This window comes from Triplophysa dalaica, chromosome 1, assembly GCF_015846415.1.
Source record: "Triplophysa dalaica isolate WHDGS20190420 chromosome 1, ASM1584641v1, whole genome shotgun sequence".
Classification (NCBI taxonomy): Eukaryota; Metazoa; Chordata; class Actinopteri; order Cypriniformes; family Nemacheilidae; genus Triplophysa; species Triplophysa dalaica.
Window position 1 is genome coordinate 12465627 of NC_079542.1, and position 21024 is coordinate 12486650.

At 40.6% G+C, this 21024-nt stretch overlaps 1 protein-coding gene across 7 annotated transcripts in view; it reads right to left on the reverse strand.

The window, feature by feature from the left end:
- Positions 1-21024, reverse strand: part of znf536 (zinc finger protein 536) — a 217709-nt gene that overhangs the window by 74178 nt on the left and 122507 nt on the right. For all 7 annotated transcript variants that reach the window (XM_056749593.1, XM_056749594.1, XM_056749591.1 and 4 more), the window contains one exon: positions 11889-14119. In XM_056749593.1, the coding sequence (XP_056605571.1) occupies positions 11889-14118 (2230 nt within the window). In that variant the 5' untranslated portion in view covers position 14119. The remainder of the gene's footprint in view (positions 1-11888; positions 14120-21024) is intronic.

A 21024-nucleotide genomic window follows, 5' to 3' on the forward strand; every position in this document is an offset into this window, starting at 1 on the left:
TCTCAAACTATGGTGCCCAGTAATGTTAGGGCAGAACAAAGCCCTGATCAGATTCTCCTGTGATGGAGGAGCAGTGTGATGCTGTGTGTGTGCGTTTGAGGGTAGATCAGTGTGTGTATGCGTATGGCCTGATATATGGATGATAACACTAATTAGCTCATTTTGTTTGGGGCACAACACTCATTAAAAACCCAGTGGGACCATTAACGTTACCGTCCCTCCAAAACGCTGCAACCGCCATATTAATCTCTCCAGCTCTCACTCCTAATGGCGACCGCTTCAGGTTGGGTTGAGGAAGAAAATAAATAAGCAAAATAACGGAAATTTTTTTGCTTTTCTCTTTTCTTGCGCACGAGACACCCCCCTCTTCCTTCAATTAATATCCATTAATGCAGAAGTTCACAAACACGTTCTTTTCCAGCACCAATTACTCTATGTACCTTCTGCTCAAGGCTAAACTCGGAACCGGTGTATGCATAAGCATGCAGGATTCACCCGGGCTGGTTTTGACAGTGTTTTCAGCCTTATGTGGTAATGTACCCGTAATTCCACTGCTTCTCCGCAGCTTGCGCTGCCATAAGGCACCACTTACAGTGAGACAGCGGAGTCTGATATCTCAGGCCTGTTAGGATTAGGAGGGTAGACGTAGCATCCTGCTAATAGACCGAACGCGCAAGCCGAACTCTCGAGGGTCAGTCACGCGGAATCTTTAATGTGTCTGCTTTTCGCACCGTTTTTCAAACACCACAACCTGTTCAGGGATTTTCATTCAGCTGCGCTTTACGAGAGACTCGCGACGCAAGCTATCAAAAATCGAGTCACAGTGCATGGCACGCATCCATTCTCAAAAAGCCTTCCAGAAACCACGTCTACCCCTTTCGCCCGGCGAGGGCACATGGTGAGAAACAGCAATTCACACTAACTAGGAACCCACTCCTCCACCAAGTCAGGCCTGGATGGAGGAGGGTGAAAGGGCTAATATTCTCTATCTCCAAGCTGGATATTAGGAGTGTTGATGAGATCTATGAGTTTGCCATTTGCCCGTGGAGCGGCGAGGCTGCGGCAGAGCCGGGTACCATATGGCTGGTGAGAGATTTCCTCCCTCTTTTCCCCCTTTCTGCGCGTGACAGCTGGATGCCTGCTAACAGGGGACGAGGAGCTTGGCAGCTGCAAGCTGAGAGCAATGCTTTGATGCCGTGCCGTGCAACTAACGCAAACTTTCTACAGGTAGGTGAGGGGAGGATAAGACGTATAGACGGCGAGTGTGGGAAAGGGGCAAGAGGGAGATAGTGTGCCAAGAGAACGGGGAGGAGGGAAAAGGCTTCTGGGATCACATTAAAACGTACAGCTGGCAACTACAAAAGTGAGAGAGCTGTTTTTTTGCATATTTTCTCTTTTTTCTTCGAGTCAAAGGGGCTTTCATCATCTGAAAAAGCTTCCTTTGGAAACAATGATGCAGGTATGAGGATGTTTTGAAGAGAATGAATAAAACACTTCATCTCCTCTTTTGCTGTTTTAATCAATGCCGAATAAAAGGCAGCTGGTAGAACATCGAATTTCACACAACAGAGAAGCTCTACGTAGACGTCTAAATGACTAGATTAAAGACGGAATGCAGTGCTGTCATTTTATATATTTTTTTGGGGGGGGGGCTGGGATTGTGGAAAAGGGTGATGATGATGATTCAAGTGTCTCTGCGTGGAAGGAAATGGATACCACCACCATGCTGATGAGTCAAATGTCCCTCCTTTGGGGAAGCTTGTCAGCCCTCTCCTGTGAGAATGGAGAGGGGGTAAAGCATAGACATACTCCAGTGAAGATGCCACAGTGCCCTCCACTCCAGATCAAACAACTCAACTCTTATTAATCACGATCCGCTCACTCTAAACAGGAGGTAGTCATGTTCAAAGTGCCACTTACTGTCACTGTCTGTGGTCACAAAACAATGTGGTGGCCTGTTTCAGTTAGAGAGAAAGAAAACACAACTTGATGCTTGCAAATGTAAACTGAACATCGAAAGAAGTAGGAAAAGATATTCACCGCGAGTAACAGAAAACGAGACAGCACAGATTTGGTGCCGCCAAAATCATCCAGGTGGTCGTGGCATATTGGGGTTGGTTAAGGAGAGTCCCAAACCAGTGATTAGTCAAGAAGAAATATGAATTCCTTCACTCATACGTTAATTCTATAAGGATGTGGGGTTGACGAACAGCCAACCACGCCCCTTTGAGGTGTCCATTTTTTTTTTCCGAGAACTTTATGTAGTATAAGATGTTAATGAGGTTTCATTCAAACAGAAAAATGCATTTGGCCTTAAAATAAATGATTGTTTCCTTTCAAATTAAGTTGGATGATTATTGTAAGATAAAAAGTGTTCAAAGTGTTTAAAGTGGCAGAAATTGAGAAATCATGTCTAAATGTCCGATAAAAAAATACTTAAAAAAATGCATGTTAAAAGCAGGTTATCAAATTCAGTCTAATTTTAACTTGATTTTAAAAAAGAATGTGTTTGATCAGGAATTAAGTCTGCCTTCACACAACAAAAATACTTTGCCACTACCCAGTCCCAGGAAATACTCAGTAGTGCAATTAGAATGATTCATGGCAACACGGATAAATGTGTACTATTCATATAAACACATGATACTTCCTTTAAATTTATAAATGATTGTTTCCTTTCAAATTAAGTTGGATGATTATTGTAAGATAAAAAGTGTTCAAAGTGTTTAAAGTGGCAGAAATTGAGAAATCATGTCTAAATGTCCGATAAAAAAATACTTAAAAAAATGCATGTTAAAAGCAGGTTATCAAATTCAGTCTAATTTTAACTTGATTTTAAAAAAGAATGTGTTTGATCAGGAATTAAGTCTGCCTTCACACAACAAAAATACTTTGCCACTACCCAGTCCCAGGAAATACTCAGTAGTGCAATTAGAATGATTCATGGCAACACGGATAAATGTGTACTATTCATATAAACACATGATACTTCCTTTAAATTTTTTCTTGCATTTTTGTTTAACACTTTTTCCTTCCGTTGTTCTCATGTTCCTTTCACATGTACTTTCTTCTCACTCATTCCCCATCATTATTTTAGACATTCATGAGTTTCCATCCCTCATAACACATACAGTGTTTTCACTCATTTAGAACTGCATTCATTTTCACCCGTGCCTCACTTCCACCATGTGTTCATCTCTCCCTCATTGTCGTTACTCTACTGCAGACAGGATGGCTTCGCTGGGGCCGCTCTCTCTTGCCCTCGCCTGCCAGTACAGGGGTCTGTTGGGGGAGAGGTTTGCCCAACCAGAGCAGTATGTCATTCTGGATCTTTATTTCCCAAAGTTGCATTACCATCCAAATCTTTTGCCTTCATAATCTCAGCGCTCGGCATTCGGCTCCAAGAAGCGTATGACTGATTTTTTAATTCCCTCCAAGCGCTGTATCTCCCTGTGTTTCTTCCCTCCTGTTTTCTCCATCCTCATGCTCTATTCTTTTTTCTATCCCCGTTTCATCCACTCTAATTGTATCACTCAAATTTTCGTAGGCGTTTTTCAATCTTGCTTTTTAGGTTGTATTAGCTGGTCTGACCATCATTTGCTCATTTCAGCCTTTCTAACCATCTCCGCATATTTTTCTTTACATGCTACCTCTATCTCTCTCTGCCTCTTTTTCTTTCTCTCATGACAGCCCTCCCTTCTTTCCCTCCATCCCTCTCTCTCTCGTTCTCTCTCTCCAGGCCCCCTGTTGCTGCCTGCTACCAGAGCCGTGGTGTGGAGTTTGGCTGAAGCCGAGAGGAGCAGCTGGGCCAGGCTAACGGGGAATGATAATGACCTCAGAAATCTGCTGCTCGCTCCACAACAATAGGGTGCTCAGTCTAGTGGAAAATTGTGTTCATCAGCTAGCTCTGCTCACTTACTAATTGACATTGCCAAATATTTTAAGAACAATTGGAATGCACAGGCGAAAAAAAAAGAAAATGAAGATCTTAATCCGTGGACTTTTTTGCCCAGCTTCTTTTTTTACCCTTCTTTTGCCTTTGATTGGAAGATAACTATCACTAAAATGAAGATGGGGGGCAGAGAAGAAGAGGCAAACTTTTCATGTCATTATCTGCCTCATGTCAGTGCCGTGATGTTGACACAAAAGGTTTTTTTATGCGGCCTGTCAATGGGGTTAGGAGAGAGAGGGAGAGAGAGAGAGGAGGGGAGAGATACTCATCAGTGCATGATGAATGCCTGTAAAGCCCCCCCTCCTTCTCTTCTAGCCGTGCTGTGGCGAGGGGGGGTGGACTTTGACACATGTGTTTTTCTCTCCCTAAATACTGCTTTTAATCTACATAATGGTCTTGCTTTACACCTCTGTAACTTGTGTTTACGCAACTGTGTGAAAGAAAGACGCTAAACGAGAAAGAGAGAGTGAGACAGACACAGGAGAAAGGAAAGGAAGAGAAGGAAGATTCTTCTGTCATGGTATCATATGGCTGGTCCTCCATATTTAATGAGACAAAGGTCAATGTATTCACTTGCTCTTTCACACGGGAGGCACCCCAATCATGCCAAAGTTAACTTGTTCAAACAAAGCGCCCTCCCACCCAGATATGCCATTTGTATGCACTGGTTCGAGAGCGAGAGAGAGACAGGCGATTTCATTCCAGAGGAATTCAGCTCTGACAGAGGAAGACAGCTGTCGCCCTTTCCTCAACATTCTCATCAGACACAAAAACGAGAGCACCATCCAACCTCTCAGCAAATAAAGTTTCTTTCTAACTTCAACGTTTTGTATTCTTCTGTAAAGACTGTCATTGTCAACAGTGACACTCGCATCTACTTTAGCGTGCAGTAATTCAAAACTTAATTCGATTTAAGAAATACGCAATCGTGCATTTTTCCTCATTGGTTTGATAATGACATTTTCATACGCTTCAGTCAAGATGGTTCAGTTTTTCTAACAAGTACAATTAATAGTATACAAGACCACATTATCTGGTTTAAAGCGACGACACCTCTGCCGTCGCATGAAAGACGTCATATTGATGCATTTAAAATATTAATATTCAAACTCTCTAGCTCCCCCAGTACGACAGCCTTCTGTTGAGGAAAGATAAATATTATGTTTTAATTATAAAAACATAAAACAGAAATGAAGCGACTGATGAAAAAGCGCAGCACTGCCAAGGAGGCTTGTATGCAAAGGTAAGCAATGTTTTGGCAAAGACATGGAATTAAAATCTGGTATACTGAACGCGGCTTTCTCTCTCTCTCTCTCCCTCTCTTTTTCTCTCTTCCTCTGAGCAGTACATAGCTTGCCGTTGTCTCCATAACCAAGCGGGGAATCCTAACAGGATCATTAAGACATAAAACAGACTGATAAATGTTTCATAAGGACTGCCCGTTGATAGCCTCACAGGGGTACGGTGAGCACAGAGAAACGACACTAGCAGCAGCTCTTTCATATACACTTTGGAATACAATTGGAATTTTAAATATAGTGGAAAAAAAGCAATGCTAATTCCCACTATGGGTAATATTTACAAATTGAGAGCGAGAAAGAGAAAGAGAGAGAGAGAGAGAGAGAGTATAACAGAGAAACAGAGAAAAGTGAGAATGCAAAACCGAGAAATCAAATGAGCTGCTGCGAAGGGGAAATAAATTGCCCTTTTATTGTTCAAGCGTGCACAAAAATACTAAGTCTACATTTATCTAAGACATGTCAATCAACTGAGCACACTGACAATTAGTACGTTGAATAGAACTTTTATCATTTAAAAGACACCAGAGTCCTGACCCACTGTATTGAAATAAAGCGGTGTAATAACATTTTCCTCACACACATGACTTTTTTGTATTAAACTCCAGAAAAAGATGACAGATTTCTGGTTTGGCGAGACTTAAGACAAAGAAATTAAGCTATATTTGCATATGAAGACTAGACGCAGTATCCAAAAAATGAGAGTGAGTGTAAAAATAAAAGTGAGAGTGATGCATGCTGGGTAAGAGAGGGCAGAGGGCACAAACGGCAATGAAGGTGAATGATAGGAATAAACATTGACATAATTCTTCCAAGGTCTGCACTTCCTAATTAGCACAGAGAAAGATGTACAGTAGCGTGTCCTCGTTTTAAAGATTTTGGAGAGCAACAGAGAACAATTTTAAGAAAAAGAGAAACGGTGAGAGAATGTCACAGAGATTATGTTAAGTGATAAGTAAAACTTCTGTCTCACAAAAGATATGTCATTTTAGTTTTCAGCTCAGCTCATTTCCTGTCACAACTGCCAAATTTCTGTACATTTATGAACATTCAGCACCAGTGTCTCATAGTACGATCTTAACCCATCAAATATAGTGTTACAAAATCAGCAATACTTGCATTGCACACTATGTAACTCATCTTTTTGATATTGACTGGACGTGGCTTTAACAGTATAGCATTAACTATTCCCATATCTCTGATCTCCTTATGTAATCTATAAACCTGTGATCAGGAAGGTGGAAGAGGTCCGTGTCTCCGTAGAGAGAGAAGCATTTTGTAAAGCAGTTTGGGTTATTTCGACTTTAATTACACTGAAATACATTGTAACAGTAAGTCTGCATGTGTAATTACACCAATTTGTAATTGTGCAATTAGATGAATATCCATGCTTTATAACCTAAGGCATCCATTGGCAAATCCAATTTCAATTTGTATGGAGCAAGTGTTTCGCCCAAAACGGCAGCAAGCTGTAAAGACCTGGGGATATACTGATAATCCTTCCCATGTTAAAATGCTCTTCCTCTTAACAATATTTAGACATGGGGGATTCTCAACTGGAGGAAAAAGACAAGGCAGGTTCGTAGACCCAAGCAACAAAGATCATGTGGTAGGAAACGGCCATTCATAAAGACCAGATGATTTTTTTTGTAGAGTCAGTAGTAATTGAATCTGGCCGTATTTTTATCAAAATTAAGCGTGTGTACATTACCCTGATAAAAAAATGCTGATGATTTTATTTTGGGTTCTTGCTTATCGACCACAAACATGCCTTGTTTTTTTACCTGCAGTTAAGCATGTTCCATATATTTATAGACAGATATATACAGCATATACTGTATAAAATACTTGACTATATATTTTTTATAAATTTTATTAAATCTATCTTTTATCAAATCTAATATTAAATATTTATGACATAAAATGAATATTCCTAATAGACAGTTATATACAGTTTATACTGTATAAAAACTTGACTGTATATTTGTAATTAGTTTTATTAAATCTATCTTTTATCAAATCTAATATTCAATATTTCATATTTTTTTTAAATCATTTTAATGTTTTGTTTTTTTCGAATACTTAATTAAACTAATATATGCAATATATACATTACAAATATAGACAAGTTTTAAATGTGTGTTTTCTTTTTCAGTCTATGCTTTGCTTCTATTCCAGTCTCTCTCTCTCTCTCTCTCAGCTGTCAGTCAAAGGCCTACAATAATGAATTCAGAAACACTATCAGGAATGAGCCCCCCTTGTTTATGAAGCCCAATTCAGAGTGCGAAATCTGAAATAACAATAGATCCCCTCCTCAGTCAAGCCAATCTTGTAATGGTAATAAGAAATAAAAGAGAATGGGGAAAAATGTAATAAACTAAAAAAGAGAGAGAAGGAAAGAGAAGGAAGAGATGTACAGAGGCTGAAAAATTCTATTGCGCAAGAAGAATATTTAAGGTCGATTATTGAGAAGAGAAAAGAAAAGGCCTTTAGAGGACATTTCTGAGGCAACTTTTTTTCCTTTTTATCTGTCTCTCTCTGTGTTTAAACAAGTGCAGTGTCAAAGACAAAAGCGATTGTGTCGACCTTCTTTCACAGTTGAGATGTTATTGTTGATTACTGTAATTCAAGTTTAACTCAAAATTGCAGTGGGTAGGTGGTTTAGAGGTTGGTTGAGCTTGTTGAAGGGAGACAGCAGATAAAACTGCGGTACGTTAAAGAGAGGGGATAAAAAAACAGCAAATAAAATCGACTGATGATAAAGGAAGTCTGTTCTCTTTGGGTTAGAGGAACGTGTGAGATATTAAAACTAAAACAGAGGTATGGCATGCCACATCCTGTTGCAAAGTACGTAAACATACACACCACCACCTAAAAAATTAAAATAAAGAACACACATGCACACACACGCATTTAAACACGGCCCTTAAGAATTGTTTTCTTGTTGGAATCATTTCTATGTATGAGTCAGATTCAGCTTGTTCTTGGTGAGAGAGGAAATACTTTTCTGCACCTTACACATTTGCGGGGCTAATAAAGTTATACAACGTTAAACAAAAACACAGGCAGGATCACAGACAGTGCAACACTTCCTTTCCTGTACATCACACAATTTACTTTACTGGGGTTTAGTACATGCTTTGTGCCATGGCCTAAAAACACAGCCTCTTTAACATGTGCATGCATACTTTGAAAAAGCTATGTCAGGGAATCTGCCAAACTGCCACGGCATCACTCCCTCATAAAAACACACACCTCCCTGTGCTTGCAGGCAAAGAGACCTGAAGGTCAATCTTAAGACAAGGGGGGACCGGCATTATGCCCAATTCAAAGTGAGAAGTCTCTGCCCGCTAACTGAGCTGGGCAGTAACGTGGGATTTTAGCTTGTGATCACACTCTACCTTGACATTAACTCTTACACACAGGGTGGAGAGAGGGGGAGATAGAGAGTGTGAGATTTATACAGTATATATATAGTATAGGTATTAATTAGTGACAAGGTAAAAAATATTATTAATAATAAATATATCTTACATTTGTTTCATGTGGTTTTAAATAAAAGTTAAAAAAGAAATGAATAAATTGTATTTGCTTTAATCAAAAGTATCCAATTACCTGTGTTCCTAAATGTACTGGGCCATGAAAAAAAGGAAAAAAAAAAGTTGTGATAATTTTTCTGAGGCACATTTATAAAGGTTAAAATATGTGAAACTGACAAAGCATATATTACATGCATAAAGAGGTGCATGACAATACAAATGCTTGGATGTGCTACTGGCCTATATCAGCTAAACAATCAGCAAAGTTACAGCATTGTAAAAACTAAAAAGGTTGTTCTTCACCATTTTCTGTGCAAACAAGAACAAAAATCACAATAAACTTAAGAGTTGGAGATTATAGGTGAACCGATCATTCTCTGAAGGAGTGGCACAAAAGAGGTCATACTCAAGAATGACGTAAGAGGATGTTTGGAGTTTGCCAAAAAGCATTTTAGTGGCCCAGCTGCAACATCCAACAAGATTTTATTGAAAGATAAGAACAAGCTAGAGCGTTCCAGCCAACTATCAAGCAATATGTGACACAAATGTTACTCTGTGTCTTTGTTATTAAAGTTCGCACTATCTATTTGTCATTATATTTTTATGTTTTTGAGAAAGCTATAATAAACACAAGCCCTTAACCGAGATCTTAATCCAATCTAATAATTATACTTTTCATTTCAAAAAGGTCAGGAAAAGATGAAAAAAGATAAAAAGAAGTATTTGGTTATAGGTATCTGGTTAATGCATGTCGCTGTTACTGTATTTACTATACGAGTGCACAATAAAAATGTTTTTTCTTTATGAAAAAAAATCTAATTTAGAACTATAAATAATCAGAAACATTTAAAACAAAACAACCCTATGATAAAAAAAGACTTTGCATTGTTTTGTCAATAATCAACAATGCATTTTTCGTATAGACGAGTACGAATAAAATGCATACAAAATTAATTTCAATGTTTCATTTTGTAGTAAAAAAATATTAGAAATATTGTTATATAAAGCTGTCTGAATATATACGATTATATTATTATTATTAAAGAACATGATAAAAAAATATGTGAAAAAAGAAATAAAAGCATTTTCACTAGCAGAATCCTAGAGAGTATAGCACACAGACATATACAGAAGGGGGAAAGACACCTTATAGATAAACAATTTAGGGCATGTTAATGAAATATCACATGACCAATTCACTCAGATGAGTGTGGCTTAAATCCCGGTCTGCTCATGTGTGATAAATGCTATGAGAGTGTCAAAGAATCAAGAAATAAATTGTGTATTAATTCTCCGTCCCCTGATTCAGTTAGTGCTTAACCTTATATAAATAATAACAGTTACACTAATCACTTTAATTCCAAATACCCTGCCCATCTTACAAAGGCCTGAGAGGAGTTTATAACATGCCATACTTTAAATCTCAAAGTAGTAAAAGAGATGCAAAAGAAATAAAACTTCATGCATTAAAATTCACAGGATAATTACTTCTGCAACATACCCTTCTTTCTGTATTTAGGTTTAATAGTCTCTGTAAAGAAAATAGGTTTTATCTCAGTCTCATTTTCATTAATTCCTAATTGGGGTGGGGGTTGTCTGTTATTATTCCTTAGATTAAAATAAACATAGCCCATTGCATGTTCAAACTCATCTCACTACATGAGGGTGATAAGGACTGGGAATAAATAAACAATTTCTTCTTTGCTGTTGAAATTAACTCGCTTAGAGCCTTAAGCTAAGCCTTTTTTTTGGATGACTTAAAAGCACATTTCACCCAGCAAATGAAGTTCTTTTTTTTTGACCTGCTTTATATGTATATCTTTAATTAGTGTCTTGTTTAGCTTAAGCTAACTGATTATCACATAGACGTGACCTAATTAACAGCCAGGCTTCCTAACAGTGGTGTACCACCCCAAGGAATGAGAAAGTTACCTTTAAAACTTCTGTAATCATTAGCTGCAGCTTCACTTAATCCCACTAAACATACACTTTATCTCACAAGCTCGGAGTTTCTCAGCTGGGGTGGATTCGTTGTCCTTTTCTTTTAAAAGAGAATATTTAAATCACTCGTAATGTCCGTATACAAACAACTTTCAACTGCACTCACTGCAAAGGGGTGTTCTTAAATAATGAACGGCACATTTTAAAGACATTCCACCAGGAAGGGCATGCCAAAGTAAGGTATTATTATCTTAGTAATGAATTTGTTTAAACTAGGCTAAAAGACAGAAAGGAATGATGTCAACTCATTCGAATGCACTCCAAGGATGTTTCATGGTTATTTGAACAGTAACATAAAGCATCCGAGTTATGCACGGAATGTGCTTTTCAGATTTACCTTTTTTCCTACACTCCCATCAGATTTAATCACCTCCTGACACATCACCACAATCACCCATTTTCTTTTAAGTGTAAGAACCAAATGTCAGTCATACCCTAGCACTCAAGCAGTCAAATATAAAACACAATGCCTTTGCTGCATTAGCTGTTTATATAAACTATTAAAGTCAATTTCCCAAAATGAAAATGCTGTCATCATTTACCCACCCCCTTATCATTCCAAACCTGTATGACTTTTCTTCTGATAACACAAAAGAAAATATTTGGGAAACGTTAGTAACCGACCAACCACATTACCCATTCACTTATATTGTATGGACGCAAAACCAAAGCAAGTCAAAGGATACCGCGGTTGTTTGGTTACCAACATTCTTCAAAATATTTTGTATTATGCATAAGAAAGTCAGACAGGTTAAAATGACAAAAGGGTGAGCAAATGATGACAGAACTTTAAAGGCAGGGGTCGATTTCTCATAGCCGTTGTTGATGTTCAAATCACCAAAACAGACACACCCCTACCCTTTCGCTTTTGTCAGTGCTCGGCTCGACTAATGTCCATACTGTGGACTGTGCACATTACTGCTGATTGGCTAAAAGGTTGTTTTGGTACTCGGCCCGACTTTGTCTAAGCAAGCGTAATTCGGAAATTGGAGAACTTTAAAAAGCTCTTCAAGTTAGAAATTGGCTTGTGCTTTTGGCTTGTTATAAACTGTACTTGTTGTCAGGAGTGAAATAATATGTATGCTGAACAGATCTTACCTGAAGATGGAGAAGACGGGTGGGGACTGTCATCCTGCACACTGCCTGTTTGGGAGTGTCCGCCTCCAGCACCACTTTCCTCTGTAACATTGGAGGAGCCCGGGGTGGTGGATCGGCTGATGGACTGAGACTCGGGGTCGCTGGCAGAGCCACGCCTTTCGTCCAGACCATGCTGGGAGCTGTCCTCTAGGGATCGACGGTCCTTGCTGTGAACCCGGGAGTGGACCACCATCTGGTGGTAGGTTCTAAAGACTCTGCCACAGTCAGGACACTCAGTGGGTTTTTCTTTAAGGCCGGCCAAGCTGTACTCAAGCCCTTGGCCGAGGCCTAAACCCCCATGGTGAGACAAGAACTCACGGTGGCTATCAAAGCTTACAGCTTCATCTTTTAACGGCATCATGCCTCCACTGGACTTCACTCCATGGAGGAGTTCAGGATGTTGCTTCTGCTTAGAACCATCAATAGAGGCTAGTGCTGGGTGCTCATGCTTGTCTTTCACAAATGGGGCAATGCCAGGTGCACTTGCAAGATCATCTTCTTGTCCGTGCACCCCATGGTGCTGCTCTTTAGGCATGAAGGATCGCTCCATGGCCATTCCACGTGCCATAATTTGCCATGCTTGGTAGCTGTTGAGGGGGTCCATCTCTGCCACCTTAGCTGCGGCTTGCAGGCGCTCCATACAGCTTGACTTCAGGGGAGGTACCAGGTTAAGGCAACCCAAGAGTGAACGTTTCTCATTTTCTCCAAAACCATGGCCCATGCCGGCCATTGGGTTAAGGAGCTTTCCAAGCATCTCCTTCTCCTTCATGGCTATACCAGCCTTGGCCAGCATCTGGTGTTGTTGTTCAGCTAGGCCTTGTTTGTCAGGTGTGAGGAAGCCACTTTGCAGGCAAGAAATGTAGCGCGAGTACAGGTTGGCATGGGCTTCTTGAGCTAGGCTGCTCATACTGTTAATAGAGGGTCTATCTTCATCAACTCCAACTGTGGGTTTGCTCTTGATGGCCAGTTTATTGAGGTGCACCTTCATGTGATTTTTCAGGAACCAGGGCTCCTTGAATCGACGTCCACAGATCTGGCAACAATGTTCAAAGGAGTCCTTGTGTTTCCTCATGTGGCCTTTAAGGAACCAAGCTTGGCTAAAGACCTGACCACAGACCTCACAGCGAAATTCATTGGCAGGTTTTTCTCCACCGCCAGCTCCTGTGCCCTGCCCTTGAGCTGATTCAGCTGTGATGTGGGTTTTCTCCACATGACTGATGAGGTCCTCCTCCTGGGAAGCAGCAAATTCACACAGGGTGCACTTGTAGGGTTTGTGCAGAATGCGAATGTGGCGCTCTAGCTCCTCACGCTTCTTAAATTTACCCTTGCAGAAAGTACATCGGAACCCCTGTGCTGGGTTGAGTGTTTGCTCATCTGCAGGCTTAGGCGAGGCAGACGGCTGGGTGACTCCATCAGGTGACCCTCCGATGTTGGTGGGAGAAAGCAGGCCACATGCAGAGCCAGGCTGTTGCTGGTTGTGACTCTGAATGCCCATGTGTGGTGGAAGAGGTTGTGAGGGCTGCAGCAGGCTGCCCCTCATTTGCTTATCACGTAGAATGGCCCTCTCTTCTAGTTCATGAAGAAGCCGGTTTTCCTCACGTACGCGACCACGGCCCTTTCCAAGATTTCCCAGCTTATGGGTACGGAGGTGGATCTTCAGGTTACCTTTTTGAGCAGCTCGGTGGTCACAATAGGGGCATTTGAAGGGTTTCTCTCCAGTGTGTGTACGCATATGAAGAGACAGAATGCTGTTGAAGCGAAATCGTTTGCCGCATAGTGGACAAGGGTATTTACGGTTCTTGCGGGCATCATCTTCTATGTCATTCATCTGGGAAATGATTCCCAAGTTCTGCCCGTTCAGAAACTGTTGCAAATCAACACGGCCATTGAGACCACTTAGGGCACCCACATCCATGTCACGGTTAAGCTGGTTGGCCAACAAGGCCATCTGACTGCTGATTGGCTGACTAGCTAAGGCAGCGTGGGTTTTTTCATCCAGTGGGGTGGCTGCCTTTTCCTCTGGGATCTGCTGGCGACTCTGTAGTTCAGGAAAGGCATGACCCAGCTGAGCAGTTAGCTGGTGCAGTTTTTGACTGATTGGATAGCGGCCATTAAGCACTGCGTTGCTGAGATGGGGGTCAGCATCAGAGACCACCGAGGATACACCAAGGCACAAACTAGAGTCCTCCATCCTAGAAGATAAAAACACAACAGGTATTGAGTCAGGCATTCAAGAACATGGAGAAGAGCAGGTGTTCAGGCAATGCACACCTCTGTGTAGCCTTAAGGTGCAGTTTCACTGATACACTCGTTGTATTATCACTATGAACAATCAACAGGAAACAAGATATATAAATATATGTAAAATGATACATGGAACATCAGGTGCCCAGTAACAAACATTAACAATAGAAGTAAACATGCAATGATTTAAACGGAATAGGGTGCAACAAACTTTCTTAACCTCACCATTGTCTGTGAACAGTGGTGTCGGATTTCATGGAGAAAAACATTTTTTTCCTCAGACCTTTTAAGACACTCTGTGGTGTTATAAAGGTCATATTTCCAAATTGAGAGCCTCACAGCCTCAAATAGTCTTTTTTTAGAACGAGTACAAACACAAAGGCGTTAAGTTTTTTGCTGAAGTAAGTGTAAGTGTGAACATAAAAGCAAAACAGTAGATACAATCTTTCGTAGATAAGCATCGCAGTTTACATGCTGCACTGTCTGGCAAAGAAAATCACACCATAAGGCAGTTAATTCAGTTCATCCTTAAGTACCCCTTTGTGAGTCTAAATACAGTGCGAGTAAATGGTTAACAACGATGACTGCACTTCAGTGACAAGTGTGAAGAAAAAAAAAGAGTGAGTTCATCTCTGTCTGATTTATGAAGTACTACATGTACTCTCACACTTGGGGAGAGAAGCTGCAACTCTCAGAACTTTGTCTCAAACAGTAACACAATTTTGGAGGCAATAATTACCCAGTAAACACGGCAAGGCGCCGCATAATTAAGCTACTTGGTCCCATCCTATCAGAATCCCTCCAATTACACGCCTTAATGAAACGGAGCAATGGTATTGTCATGAAGCCGCCGCAATACTACAATTATGATATTAACAATAGCACTTAAAACCAAGGGGTTACTCCAGTAAACACAAGCCCTTATCTCACTGCTGCGACACTTGTCTTGGCGTAATTTTCCATTAAGAGGCACATTACGTTTGATGCAAATCATTCTGTGTTCACCTTCTTTTTTTCCCTCTCTGTTCTCTCACTCTCGTATGGCTTCCGATGAGAAGAAAACAACAGTTGGCGTTATTGAAAAGGTTCCCAATGTATCACAGGCTTCCCAGTCATTTAAAATGGTCACAGAGCGGCCCCATGCACCGACGGGCTAAAACGAAGCAGCGCCTGTTGTCATCTGGCTTGGTTGAGCTTATTCAGGATGCTGCTCACCATCTTAAGGAAGGATAATGATGCTGCCACATTCCCCTGAGACGGACAGGGTCAAGCTTCAGAAACCATACAGTGAGTTTGGCTTTGGTCAACAAAATATTGTATAACATCTCATTAAGCTGATTAGTATGCAGCCTGGTAGCAGCGGCTATGCACTTTAACACATGATTACAAACATAAAAATAAATGCACTGTGGTCATTTTAACAAAGACAATGGCAAGAGCAGATGCTCAGGAAATTGCGTCCAGAATGATGGGGGTGAGAGTTTTCGATCCACTTTTATTTAGAGACACATGCTGGTGTCTCCTCGCACACGGTTTACCACACAAACACACACACACACACACGATTAACCGCCTGAGGGAGGGTAAGGTGTTCACGGGCAGGATACCCACCACCTTTGGTCATTAATAAACCCTTTAAATGGTACAGATTGACCCAGTTTACTTATTGGAGAGGGACTACCTAATGACTCAGCACCTGCAGTCTATGGGCTGCTGACACATTATATTTCAGTCTTTCTCAGTGCAGTATGACAGGTCAGTGTGAGCGCAGTGGCTCATCACAATGCTGTACAAACATACATTCCTGCTTTTCACATGACCCAATGCACAGGAAAACAAATAACTGATTTATTGTTGATAAGCAAAGAACGTTTTGGTCTGACAGTCCTAAAAAAAGTGCACTGTTCGAGACTAATACAGAAAGACTAACAAACACACATACACACAGACTCCAGTGGAAGGCAGTGGGCTTGAAGCACATATTTGCTGATGCTCTCATAAGAACTGTAATAAGGGCCGCCTGTTCTTTAGCTATTTGCTCTTCCTACGCCATGTTGGTTGCAATCTTATCTCCAGCATGAATAAAAAAACACTGAGGCCGCTGCTAAACACACTGTGGGCCGCTGCTGAATGCCATTCCTCTTTTGTCCAGAGCTATAACTCTGAGGAATTTAAAAGGAAAAAAAAAACGCTGGAATCGGAATGCGAACAATACACTGTAGGTGTATTATGTATTTAAAGACCGGGTGTGTTATAAACACACTCACGCGTGTAAGCATGTGCATTGCAAATTATAAGCGGCTAAGCAGTTTCTTGAGGTTTTCTGACATTCAGCAAAACGTAATAAAGGAGTAAATGCAAGACAAATATAAACGGTGGACGGTTCGCTATACCAGGTCATCGAATTAAAGCCACAGTCCTCAGACAAACATAAAGTTTCTAAAATGCTGGCCAGGATGTGTCATGACCAGGAACAATTCGCCACCCAAAGAAGCTCCAATTTTGTTCGAGTCATCGGAAATCTTAGCAGATATCAGACAAGGCCCTTTTTGAATGTGGCTGGCATGCCTTCTGCAAAAAGAAATCTATAATTTAAGCGAGGCATGATGAGCAGTTGCTCATTTGGAGAGATAACTGCTTGCCCTTTTCTTCGATTTGATTTCTTTCTTTATCTTTACCATATAACAAAGCCAGAGAGACAATGGAACAATGTGAAATGAACTGACGAATCCAGTTTGTTTTTGAACATAGCCTCGCCTGACGAGAGTATGCAAATGAAGTGCATTAATATGCCTTCCTTGCTCGCGAGTCATTTCATTTTTTTCTGATAAAAAAGGACATTTCATATGGTTAAAGAGGTGTCACACACACTTTCAGAGACAGACAACTGCATTGAGTTCACATTTACACTCAAACAAACAACATCACAGACACAGTCTTCCTCATTTTAAAGAGCAACTATAAATAAATAAATCCATTAATAAATAAATTGAATACTGGGAATTCTTTATGAGAGGCATCACCACGGAACAATGTTCAGTAAAATGCATATTTTCCACGGTATAATTAGCAGAAACGTCATGCCAAGAGCCTTATCTCTAACGACACAAAGTCATTAAAATCTAAATACATCTGCTCTTAAATATCGCCATTCTTAAAGCATATCTGAAAACGCTTGCAAAACAAATCTGCAGAGCACATATGGGGGCAATTTGTTCAAAAAATGTGCACACTTTCATTCAAAAAGATGAAAAGATTATACCTTGTGAAATGCACACTTGCATTTTTCCAAACTCTGTTCCATCTGATTCATCTTTGCATCTGACTTCTTCCCATACAAACTAGCAAACAAATTCAGAATAAATACCATAACATACCACACTGAAAGTCTTAAGGTTTTGGTTCTCTGTTTTTCTTTAGCATGCATGTCTCTGTTATCTGCTCGTGTAGGATGCCCTGCAAAGTTCTCCTTCCTCCGATAGAAATGCTAATGCCTCACCTATTTGGATCAGTGCCATTGAGTCGTGGCCCACAGCATGTATGCCTGACAGCAAACACGGCGGAGGCTCCTTGTCCCAGACCCCCGGCTCTCTCTTCCCGAGCTGGGGCAGCTGGGTTAGGCAGGAGCTAGACGAAACGATCGACGTCTCAGTGGTCTGATACTACCTGTCACACGTAGTGTAACAGCAGCAGCGTGCTCTAATTAACGCGTGCACCACCGCCGCGTCTCATGAAAAGCCACGAGACTTCCTTCAGTGCACTGTCACACAGGGCCCAGTGGCATGCAGCTTTACAGTCTGCGGTTAATACTCAGCCTTTCAAACAACATGGCAAAACAACCGGATTTATGTCTTATCTTAACCTCAATTTACCTCACGATCTCTTCTCTTCTGCAAACTCTGCAATTCACCTCTTAATTAGAGGGTGCACATGCCACAATCACACTGTTGTCCTTCTGTCCTTATCTTTTCTTTGTCAAGCAGGGCCATTGTTTTATCATCATAGAACATGTTGCGTGATTTGTGCCTCCGCCGATTGCGCAACTTCGAGAAACATCTTAATGTTCAAAGGTTTTAAGTTGCAGTCTAAATGAAGCTCTCACATATTTTTGATGCGAGTAATATCTCAGGCAAAATAAATTCTATGTCTCAACCGCTTTCATTATTGTAACGATCATAGAACATTTTGCTTATTTCACGTGTCAATAACATTTTCCAACTTCAGAAATATAAATACCAATAATAATGCAAACTGAGTGATTAATAATATTTCATAAATTTGACTTAACTTAACTTACTAATACAGAGTTAACACTAAAATATCTGACGTTTGATTGCAGACTTTGGTGTCTAAGCAAATCTGAGGCTTTTGTGACCGTTGGGATATCTAACAAAAAACGTATTTGAGAAACTGGCATCTTTTTGTAGGGGAAACACCTGAAGGCAGAAAAAAGTATACTGAATATTACTTAATCTCATGGGTGAATGCATTTACGAGCACAAAATAAAAGGATATGGATAAATATCTGCTAAAAAAGAAACCAGTTCTCACGTGTTTACATCCATAGTAATAAACCGGCTTCACAGAAAAACGTGTGTACATGGACGTTTGAGACTTGCTGGGTTTCTCGCATGCAGTGACGTCGTTGATAGTCTGTTTTCAGTCATTAAAAATGCCACGGGAAATCGCTCAAAAGCTGAATTTTATATCTCTTTTCATGTCTGCAGGAGTTATAGGAGTAAGACACGGGCAAAACAACTGATATGTTGAAGACATTTCTTTTTCTGTTCTATGAGAATAACATTTCTGTTATACAAGCACTTCTTAATGAAGATACCTGTAGAAGCATCTATATGCAACCATGAGAAACAAACCCTCAAAGCACTTTCAAAGTGACAAACAGGAGGCAGCGAATAGGCTGCTAAACAAAGGTGTATCTAAGATATTTGAACTGATTGTGGTTTCTAAGCCTGCAGTAAGCATTGCAAGATGCATGATTATGCTTTGCATAATCTTTGTGTCTTGGAGCTGGCATTTAATAGCACGTTTTGATACGAGGACATCAAGGTGAACGTGACCAAATTCTGGCCTCTGTAGCGACAAAATATTGCATTAAACTTCAGGTGCCCGTGCTAATTCACGTCCTTGAGCCGGTCCTCTAGTGGCTCCTCGCAAATCAACACGGAGGGCAGTGGCAAGGTTCCATTTTAAAAACACATACATACACAAACTTACAACCACACGCGAGTAAACTTCAGCCTTGAACAGCCTCTCAACAAAGTGTTATGATGTGTATGGCTAACCTCAAAGAGGACATAAAACACATCTAATCCTTAAATGTTCTAGATTACACTGCATGTTCAAGCCTTAAATCAAATAACAGAGAACAGATCTGGCTCTTTCGGGCTTTGAGTCTTGATTTAACATCATTTCTGTGACCTTCTACATCCTTGTTTGGAAAAAAGACATGGTACACTTAAGAGAATGCAGTGCTTTTGGGTGAGCAGCGGGCGGGGGTTGTATTGACAAGTTAAACAAACTATACTCAAAGTATTTGCAAGTTGAAATGGAAATAAAAAGATAGATTGCAGGGCCATTAGCTAGTCTGTTATTGTGAGGCGTTATCGACCAAACTCCATTGACTAATTACTATGCAGCAGATGATTAATTAATTATGAAAGAGGTCATCGCTATTGATAAATCAATCATTATTTACAGAAAGTGCGAAAGTCAGTTTTATTTCCACCCGATCATTAATGGCCCCGGTATAAAAGAAAATGGGAGGGGGAGAAATTGGAAAATGGCTGCCATATGTTGCATTTTTAATGGATGGAAACAGCAATACATGCTATGCACTTATGGGAATATGGCTAGACATGCACAAAAACAAAATCATAAACGTTGCTATAATTCCTTGTGTGCTTATCAGCAAAGTTTGATCGGTCCCTCTCTCTCTGCTCGTGTTTAGTCTATTGCAGGTGGTCTTCAGAATACTTCTAATTAATCCAATAAAACGTGGCTTGTTTTTCTTCCTCCCGATGCTCTTTGACTGAACTGGATTATTAGGGGCTGTAATGAGGCATTAAGAAAAGGTTTCCAGCACAAGACCGAATCTGAATCAAACAAAGAAACGCACACAGAAAGGACAAACTCGTTCTCATCCAGCAAACAGCTCGTCGCATGATGCAGGCTGTTTTCTTATTTGTGGTTAGACAGTAGGTGACCTAATTATACCTAGTTTATGGGTTGAGACGCCACCACAGATGAATTGTTACACTCACAAATACACGTGGGTTGGGCCGCCTTCCTCTCTACACAGCTCTGATCTGTAAGGCTCAGCCCTCAAACTTTCGCATTCTCCCCTGGTCTCTGTCTTGCACAATATATTATTGAGAGAGTCTTAAGAGAGCATTTCAACAAGTAGTTCAGCTTACAGCTCATCTCTACAGATCAGTATGAGCCCACGAAAGGAAAAATGCTGCTCCTTTTATCCCGTACGTCTGACAGACTTGTTGGGAAGCCAGGAGAGAGAAGATCAGTGGGGGACCAAAGAATTCCCACAGTTCATTGTCCTGGCCTGCTGCATCATCACCCTCATCATCATCTAGAGCCGGCCCGAAGCTCAAAGCCTCCCTTTATGTTTAACATTTGCGGCATTATCCTGAAAACCAGCAGATGTACACTGTGTGTGTGTGTGGTGTACAATATAGTAGTCACAGCATGTCAAGTCTCCTGCCTGTAGCTCTCAAACTGGGAGAGAGGGAAAAGATGGATAACTGTGAGCATTTGTTAAATTGTTGAGGTGGTTTAGAGTGGGATAAATGGCGTAATGTTCATACCCCTCACAGAGAAA